Here is a 10,091-nt window from a genome sequence, read left to right on the forward strand (position 1 = left end):
GTTTTTAAACTGAGTCAGGCCCATTTATATTGTAATGTAATGCCACTTTTTTAATTTTCCTGTTTAATAAATATGAATGAATGAATGAAAAGGACATTTTTCTGAAGCCTGTACCAATACCTAGTTATTTAAACAGGAGCAAATGCATATGAAAATGTGCGCAACAGCGCTTTCACACATGGACCTCCAAGCGCAGTAGGGAAGTCAAATATAGCTGGTTAATTACTCTCCCCCAATTATCTCTCCATGTCACTGAGGAGAGGTGTGGATAACTAGAGCTCATCAGATAGCACTCCTGCAAATTTCCCTACGATCTTCCTCTCACACGAGCACACACGTGACACACACACACACACACACAGTTCTACATTTACCAACAGAGGGCTAGCCTTATGCCTTATTCATGCACAATGTTGTGCGGGCCTTGTGTAAACTTGGTTTACTCAGCTAAAATATTCATTAAAGGACACACGACGTCCCCAGCATCTGACTGTTGTCCACAAACACACACTCAAGAGACTCACAGAGACGCCCACTCACTCACCTGTTCATTTCCTCAAGACAATCTGTGGCGAAGAAGAAGCTCTTGATTTTGGGATGACAGGCTTTGAAGGCACTGCAGTCAAGCGGAGAGAAGGAGACTGATTAGTGTTTTTTTGCGTACGCATGGTAGGTGTGTGTTGTGTGGGTGAAAGCGAATGTGCTTGATTAGTAATTGAGGCGACATGTGAGGGACACTCACTATTTCCGTCTGCACTCTATAGCTCGGTCTATTCTGAACTCGGGGAGGCTGATGAAGCCCTCAGCCTTCTCATCCTGCAGGCAGAGACAGATGGAGAGGGGTGGTACATCGTCAACGCAGAGCACAAAATGTCATACATACTGAAAACCAATTTTATTTTGCATAGTAGTACTCTAGTCAAGCATTTGAAAACAGCACATGGCTCCTTTCACCCCTTGACATTAAAAAGATGGATGAGATATGACTATCTTAGCTGTGAAACTTACAAACATACTGTTACTTTTCAGGTATTTTTTGGCAAATTGTTGCAAATATTCCAATAATCCATTAATCCAAACATCTTAATTACACCTTAAAGTCTTTAAAAGACATGCATGTTTGTGTTAGCTCAACGTGCTCTGAATGCATTTAACAGATCAACGATTAGTCTATTAATCAATAAGTTAATCGACAGAAAGCAAATCTGCTGATTTTGATCATCACTTTTTATGGATGGTTCCAGTTTCACAAATGTGAGAATTGGCTGATTTCCTTGTCTCACATTATAGTAAATGGAATATTTTTGGCTGTTGAAGTGTTGGTCTGTCAAAGCAAGACATTTGAGGATATCACTCTTATCTCTTGGAATGTTAACGGACATATATTACTCCTTTGTGATGTTTGGCAGACCAAATGATTATTCGATTGTCATGAAAACAACTGGCAAAATTAAAAACAAAATTGGTGCAGGTGCGTTTAGGGCGTGTCCAAATCCACTTATGCTAGTTTAAAGGGTCTGTTCGCCGGGCCCATGATCCTAAAGGGTTGGACTTAGTGTCTTCATTGATCAAAGGTGATCTGGGCGTAACATGCAATCAACCAATCAGAGCTCCTCTCCCATTCCCTTAAAAAGACAGGCGCGTTTGTACCTTGGTGCATTGCTGTTATGATGGAGGATTGGCCCCATGATATTTTTTTATGAATGTTTGTGTGCTGCTGCGCTTCCTTGTGTGTGTAACAAGCATAGTGTGCACGTGCTGTGCAGAAGCCTAGGTGCATTTTACTAATGAGTTGTTAAAATAACAATGAAATGCTGTGTTATTGACTTTAGAAGTGTTTTCTCAAGATAGCAATATGCCCCAGAATGCAACCTGAAACAACTCCCGTAAGACCAGCACGCCCCAGAATGTACCTGAAACACACCTCCTGTAAGACCAGCAGCCCAGAATGCACCGAACACACCTCCCTGTAAGACCAGCAGCCCAGAATGCACCTGAACACCTCCCTGTAAGACCAGCCGCCAGCAGAATGCACTGAACCCACTCCCTGTAAGACCAGCACGCCCAGATGACCCTGAACACACCTCCTGTAAGACCAGCAGCCCAGAATGACCTGAACACACTCCCTGTAGAACAGCACGCCAGAATGCACCTGAAAACACCTCCGTAAGACCAGCACGCCAGAATGTACCTGGACACACCTCCCTGTAAGACCAAGCACGCCCAGATGTCCTGAAACACACCTCCATGTAAGACCAGCACGCCCAGAATGTACCTGAACACACCTCCCTGTAAGACCAGCACGCCCATAGGCGCAAAGATGGCCGCAGGTTCATTTGTTATTTCACGTGGGCGCTGAACAGGAAATTAATATTCTAAAAATGAATCTGAATTTAAGGGGTACACTATTTGTTATTAGATTGTTGTAAAGGCTGGGGGTAACAGATTAAGAAGGATGGTCATATCTGAAGCAGCAGCAGCTGTAATATTCAGGTTTGAAGTCCCTAGTATGGGTCAAGCTCCAAAAACACTGGATACTACAATTCCCATGATCTTTGATTAGAGATGTTAAATGCCCTCATCTTTCAAAATCAATGTCCCCAATTTTTAAAGCATATTTGTCAAATATTTAGAGACTCAACCTTAACTCAAGGTCACCCAGATGACATCATCTGGGTTAGACTTTAGAAACCCCCCTACAGACACAGAAGACATTATACAGATGTTTTTACACATCGAGTAATACTGTCCATCATGAGTAGACTGACATTTATGCGTAAAATCATCACTTTAATTCCCCTAATGCAGGGGTATCTGACCATTTTACATTTTGTCAATAAAGTTGTTTAAAACCGAAACATTGTTGTGTTGCAGACGTGAACTAGAGTATGACTCCCAATGGCAGTTGAATGTGATTCCTTACGTTTTGGTTGGTGTACCAGTAGAGGCAGGACTCTTTGAGGATAAACCAGTACTTTCTCCATTTCTGGGTGAAATAACCTTTTGCATCCTTCTTCTTCCACAGCCAGCCCTCACAGTCCCCGTGGCCCAGGTCCTTACAGGATATTCTCCTTCGACTGGCACTAGTGAGGGATCCTACAGAGAGAGGAGAGGATGTCAGTACTAAAAGTCGTTTTTAGAGCCTTTTGCATGTCATTAGGAGAAAAACACGGAGAATCGTGGCCATTTATCTAGTGGGACCAGTCCAATCCAAATGACTTTTCAAGTCTGCAGTAGCTTACAGACGTTCTTCATGTAAAACCAATGGAAACGTTTGAATCCCTTCATACTAAAGTTGTTTTTTTACACATTTTCAAAGCTAAAGAATAGAATAAGCTGAAAAGTATGACATCTGTATCTGTGACAGTAAAAATCAGAAAAATGTAAACAATCAATCAAGTGTCTAATATATTTTGCAAGTGCAGTAATAAATGTACCAAAGATTACTAAAGATAGCGCATTACACACTGTGCCAATTGGTATGAAATGGTCCACACTTCCTGTGTCCTCAATGGGCGTGACCTTGTTAGAAAGTGTAGTGAACGTCGTGTGCATGGATGAAAAGTCATATTTAGTATAATTTATTAACATTTTCTTTTGCTAACATAATATATTTACAGAGCTAAAAGACATACGTAGCATCACAGAATCTCCCACTGGCATCAATACTCTTAAAGGTCCCATGATATGGTGCTCTTTGGATGCTTTTGTATAGACCTAAGTGGTCCCTAATACTGTATCTGAAGTCTCTTTATATAGACCTTAGTGGTCCCTAATACTGTATCTGAAGTCTCTTTTATATAGACCTAAGTGGTCCCCTAATACTGTATCTGAAGTCTCTTTTATATAGACCTTAGTGGTCCCCTAATACCTTATCTGAAGTCTCTTTTATATAGACCTTAGTGGTCCCCTAATACTGTATCTGAAGTCTCTTTTATATAGACCTTAGTGGTCCCCTAATACTGTATCTGAAGTCTTTTATATAGACCTTAGTGGTCCCCTAATACTGTATCTGAAGTCTCTTTTATATAGACCTTAGTGGTCCCTAATACTGTTTCTGAAGTCTCTTTTATATAGACCTTAGTGGTCCCCTAATACTGTATCTGAAGTCTTTTATATAGACCTTAGTGGTCCCCTAATACTGTATCTGAAGTCTCTTTTAAATAGGCCTTAGTGGTCCCTAATACTCTATCTGAAGTCTCTTTTATATAGACTTTAATGGTCCCCTAATACTGTATCTGAAGTCTCTTTTAAATAGGCCTTAGTGCTCCCTAATACTGTATCTGTGGTCTCTTTCCCAAAAGTCACCCTTGGTGCAGATGTACAGCCACTGGAGCCAGTCCCACAATAAGCTTTCCTTATTATGTGCCATTTCTGAGGGGGAGGGGGGGGTGGGGGGGCGACCTCATAAGGGGCAAGGTTCCAGATCAGCCCATACGAGCTTTCATCCACATGACACAGATAGAGTAAATTCCTCTGAGTTGGGGCGTCTCGATTCTAAACCATCTCTGATCGTACTGTACTGGACGTTAAATATACATAAGCAATGTGTCATACCATCAGCATCAACTCTCTGTTTGATACTTCAAGCTCTGTCTTCCTCTCCCAGTCACACAGCACAGTGTACATGCCAGTCACAGTGGTTTGGAGTTCAGACATTTACACTAAACCACATTGAAAGCTTTGCTCATTCTGGAGCAACACACATATGCAACTTTAAAGGTCATACATAAGAAAGAGAAAATGCACCAGTGTGTCTACCTTTACTTCTCTTTTTGGTTTTCGTTCTTAGTGAGGTGTAATGGAAGGACTAGAGGGGAGAGAGAAAAAAAACATGTTAGCTCAAAAAATATATCTAGGTTGGTGTATATGCACGTAGAGAGGTTGCGGCGAGTTCACTCTTTAATGTTTAGCTTATTTTTATTTTTATCTGGCTCACAGCAGAGAGCATTACAGGCACAGAGGTATCAGAATACTAACACTGGCACAGCCGGGAAGTGACCTCCAACCTGTGACGGAGCTGTATGCCACAGGGACTAAAACCCACAGGATGTCATGAAGTGCATCGTAGCTAGGCTACTACTTGTCATTGGACAACCAGGAAATGCGTCAAAAAGGTTCAGGATTTCAGTACTTAGTCTAGAAATGTTTCTTCATATTGTGAGAAAAGGCATTGCTGATTACATGGACCCACTGTGGCCTGATTCTGTTGATTTCTCTGCTGTTTAAGCCATTCTATCAATGTGACTTTTAAACAGCTACTTTGGCCATAAGTGACAATTCTGTGCTAATGTTTAATATTAAAATATAGTTTAACAAAAGAGTCAGTAACTCAGTAATGTCCGTTATATGTCAACAATTATCTTAAGTTAGCTTACATAGTGAGCCATTTGCTAATGCCTTTTATTGCTCATGAATTTGCAAGAGGGAGAGTATTTTATTTGTTCTTTCAAAGTTACTAAATATGATTTTATGTTCAGCAAAAAAAAAAAAAACCTGAATTGCACATTATCACCATGTGAGCAGGCTAAGTGGCTATAGGTGTCAACATGAACATAGCTGAAAACACCTTTTGACAATTTATTATCTTATAATATCTTATATTACATAGCTAAATAAATATATCTATGATAGTTGAGATGACTCAGTGTATGCTAAGACTCATAGTGCTTGGGAGGAGAGGCACTACGACAACGGCTACGACAACTTCCTGTGTCTACGACAACTTCCTGTGTCACAGTAACCTAAATACTGAATCCAATTTCCTCTGACCATTATCTTTTATTTAATAATTACAGTCCCAAATGGATTTCATCTCAGGTATCAATCCTAATCCTAGTCTTCTCTGGCTGTATGTTTGGCCACACACTCAATTTCCATGTAACAGCTTATGTGTTCTAATTATTGATGTAACTGTACTGTTGCTTCATTAAAATGTAATTTGAATCCAAATGTACTGGAAAGACCGCTTTATTTAAAGATCAAGTAAATAAACCATCAGAACTATAGATAAAAGATAAACAGTCATAGCACTGTTAGCTCCCCTACCTTCCTCATGGAGGCGGCTCCTGAGCTTCCTGAGCCGGAGTACCTGCAGGACAGACATGATTGAATGTGACCACAAACAGCTCTTTCAACTCCGTCCATCAATCCAAAGCAAGTGGTCAAACCCCAAACACACACTCACCTGTCTGTCGTGTCTGCTCGTAGTGTGTCCGCACCTCGCTGAGAGACAGAAAAACAAAAAGACTAATGAGAGTTTCTAAAAGCCCAGTATACCTACAGGGCAGCACACACATGCACACTCCTTCTATCTGTGCACCTTTGTTGGTAATCATCATATCATGTTCTGTGGATGTACCTGTGCTGAGTACAGTACATCTGTTGTTTCTTTTGCATTTCTATTCTCCATATTGAAAACCTCGATAGCTGACATGCATTTTATAAAAGGTGAGCTGTGTTGAAAAGACATTTCAGAACCATGTAATTGTTGGCCCAGTGAGTAAAGTGCCTCTTTACAGTGATATACCGTATAAATTAAACAGTTTACTGAAGCTGTAACACAAATTACACACATTAAAAAAACCTAGGAAACACAATTCAATGCAATACTAGCAAGTATAATCAGTACAGTAGTATAGTATGTTACAAGACTGTAACTATAACATGAATATCACAGAATAACACTAGCCTTAGCTCATTATTGTATGTAGTGTTTTTTGTTTAATGGTTATTTAACTGAAAAGGACTGTTACTGAAATTAAATCTATGGAAATAAACAGGACAAAGTACATTACAAGTGCTAGTACTCCTAATAGTATTATTAAAATAATCAAATAATGCATTCAAGGTTGCCATCCTGTCCTTAGGACTCCAGCTGCTTCACATTTAATCAATTCCAAAACCAAAAGATCATTTTTCAGCTGATGACACGCTTGCTTCCTGATGACTATAATTTAATCAAGACTTCAACCACTATACATAATCCCATAATCCTCCCAATGAAATATATTTAACTGAATTTAGGGTATTATTAGAATACTTTTTTTTGTGTGGAGACACACTTTTAAATGAATGAGTCTATACCGGGAACAAGCTCAGGGCCCCAGGGCCCCAGGAGAGGGTCAGAGGACCATTGGGCATGGTGTTGGCACAAGGGCCTATCATCTCATGATCATTCATTTACCATCATGCAACACAAGTGATAGAATACTCGTGCTGCTGGGAATGATTTCAGGGTAACCTTAATGTGTGCAATAATGACTGTTGCCAAAGACATGTTGTCCAATAGGAAATTCATATATGTTTTTTTTGCAAAAATGTTGGTGTATTGTGTTAATAAAAAAGAATCATACGGAGGGAATGAGCTAGAGGAAACGAGCAGGTCATTAAGGTTAGCATATGCTTGTTAGTGCAGGATAGTATACACGTTATGTGCAACCGAATAGATATGAGTCACCACCAAGAGAGGGCTGGTGTTAGTTAAGCTGTGTGTGTGTGTGTGTGTGTGTGTGTGTGTGTGTGTGTGTGTGTGTGTGTGTGTGTGCGTGTGTGTGTGTTTGCACGCTTCGTGTTTTAAGCACAGTCTGTCAGTCGCTTGTAATTGGTCTGGCCGATGCTGTGTCATGCACCTACTCACAGGGATACGTGTTTGCGTGCACGCGCGCATGCAAGTGAGAATGTGAGAGTGTGTGTGTGTGTGTGTGTGTGTTTGTGTGTGTGTTTGTCCAAAATGAACTGCTGTTTAGACTTAGGAGGAGATGGGGATATTAAGACAAGTTAGGATAAGTCGTGAGATGGCTACCCTGCATACAAATGCACTCCTGTGTGTGTGTTTGTGTGTGTGTGTGTGTGTGTGTGTGGGTGTGTGTGAGAGAGAGAGAAAATGGGGGCGTGAGTGTCATTCTCATAATCCGTGAAGCTGGCAGCCACGCAATGACACTGATCATCCTCACTCTCCTTTGTCTCCTCTACCTGACATAGACATAGACACACACACACACACACACACACACACACACACACACACAAACAACGAGTGTTGTACTGTGAACACCCCGACCTATCCTGCAAGCACAAATAGTCTCCCCCCCGAGAGGACAAAGACACACACTGTAAGACGAAGTTTAAAAATGAAGTTGAAGTTTTGTGAGTGAAGGGGATTTTAGTGCCGATAGGCCTTTTTCACAGTTTAACATGACACAGAAGGAAAAGAACAGCTGGTAAGAATAAAATGAATGATGGCTGAATTCCTTTTAGCTGCTTCAGTTACCCTGACACTTGAGTAGAAAGGAGCCATTGCTAATGTTATTGGTGACACCTGGCTTTTCCTACTGTGGCAAGTCCAAATGTCTGCGGTGAAAAGGTCATTTAAGAAATGACATATGAAATAATAAAGTATCTAAACTCTGCGTCCAACATTAAGTAAGAAAGATAAAAAATCCCCAGGAATTACTTTTAGTTCAATGAAACTACATTTCAGAGGGATATCTTTTGGCATAATAAGTACTTTTACTTTTGATACATGCATTTTGCTGATATTTAGTTTACCTTAGTAGGACTTTAAATGTAGGACCTCTACTTTCAATGGAGTATTTTTACATTGTTGCATTGGTGCAACTGTTTTTTTTCTGAAGGTGGGACTTTTGAATGGATTATGCATTTTGTTGATTTTTTAACTTCTATTGTGAAATTCTTTCTCATTTTTGTCCTGATCCTATTGCTGTTTATTGCACTATATCCATCCTGTTGAGAGTTGGAGTCCATTCAGTACTCCATTATTCAGTTATTAAGTGCTGCCACCTGTTGCTGTGTGCAGGCCTTTCAAGGATAAGGCCGGCTGAAATCTATAATTGTCTTATTGTTAACAAAACCCTTTAAAAGACCAACAAGCAACACATTAATCCATATTTTATTCTGACTGAAAATGTAAATATTGTGTGTTATGTATCAAATACAGTATACACTATGTCATTAAAAAAAGGGCTCAGTAATTACTTAAAACATCTGAGACCTGTAGTTTACAGCAAACATTACTCTAAAAGGGGTAAATAGTGCATTTAAACCTGGAGACTACCACATGTTGATGGTAATGAAGGAACATGACATGCAGGGCAGCAGTGTGGCTCATTCCTATGTTTTTTGGACAATAATAGAACTCTATGGCACAGAGGAATAAGATACATTTTTATTGATAACACTTCAGTCAGTAGGATCGATTCATTGTTGGTTTTGGTTGTTCCATACCCTGGAAACCAGAGTTCTCGCCAGAGCACAATTTGAATTAGCTCAGCGAGTTCCTCTGGCATCAAGTAATGCTGCTCATCAACTATGCCCTTGTAGCCGAGCTGCACCAATCACATCGGTGTATCTGATGTAGGCGGGGCCAGAGGCCAGCTGAAAGGATGACTACAGTCTAATCTATCAGTTAGCTCCGCTGGTAGCTAAGCGTACAGGGCTCTGGATACGTCACCCTGTGTGTTGTTGTGATTGGTCGTGGTGTATTTTATTACTCAATGTCAGACCCTTAATCTTTTAGATTTGGGTCTGGATTTTCAGCATAGCTGTTTTCAAGGGATTTCGTAACATTAGAGAGAAAAATACAGAATACATTCAAAATATAACCTACAGTATATAACATGGCATGTCACAGCATTTCTGTACACAAAATGTATACACAAAGTTGGCATACATACAGCACACACACACTTCTAACAGACTTAACCAGACAATATTAGACACAAATTTGAAAAAAAAGGTTAAAAACAGACTGTGTACATACAGGCAAAGCATCAGGTGGTTGGTCAAGGCGCAAGGTGGAGGACAGCATGGAGGGGCTGATGGGGAAGCTAGGGCTGCTGGGATTACGGCTCTTGCGCCGAGAGCGCCTGGTGGAATCCCGCCGACTCTCTCTGCCCGGACCCTCGGGCTCCTCCTCAATCACCAGGATCTTGTCGTCGCTAAGGTAACGCAGCAGGGAGTTGTCTGAATCTGTGCGGACGAGGAGGGTAGAGGCATGGAGCAGTTAGAGGATTGACAGGCTCTGAACGCAACTAAACGGATGACAGAGGGAGGAAAACCACAGAGAGGGG

At 40.7% G+C, this 10,091-nt stretch overlaps 1 protein-coding gene and 1 long non-coding RNA gene across 2 annotated transcripts in view; one reads left to right on the forward strand and one right to left on the reverse strand.

Annotated features, from left to right (window-relative positions):
* LOC116696805 (uncharacterized) overlaps positions 1-10,091 on the forward strand; it is a 451,372-nt gene that overhangs the window by 333,343 nt on the left and 107,938 nt on the right. The window lies entirely within an intron of this gene.
* The window catches only part of LOC116696791 (connector enhancer of kinase suppressor of ras 2), a 69,846-nt gene that overhangs the window by 10,058 nt on the left and 49,697 nt on the right, over positions 1-10,091 (reverse strand). The window contains 7 exon segments of the mRNA XM_032527962.1: positions 545-616; positions 743-816; positions 2,924-3,096; positions 4,762-4,810; positions 6,049-6,091; positions 6,188-6,225; positions 9,782-9,990. Coding sequence (XP_032383853.1) covers positions 545-616; positions 743-816; positions 2,924-3,096; positions 4,762-4,810; positions 6,049-6,091; positions 6,188-6,225; positions 9,782-9,990 — 658 coding nt within the window.

This window comes from Etheostoma spectabile, chromosome 10 (genome assembly GCF_008692095.1).
Source record: "Etheostoma spectabile isolate EspeVRDwgs_2016 chromosome 10, UIUC_Espe_1.0, whole genome shotgun sequence".
Lineage (NCBI taxonomy): Eukaryota > Metazoa > Chordata > Actinopteri > Perciformes > Percidae > Etheostoma > Etheostoma spectabile.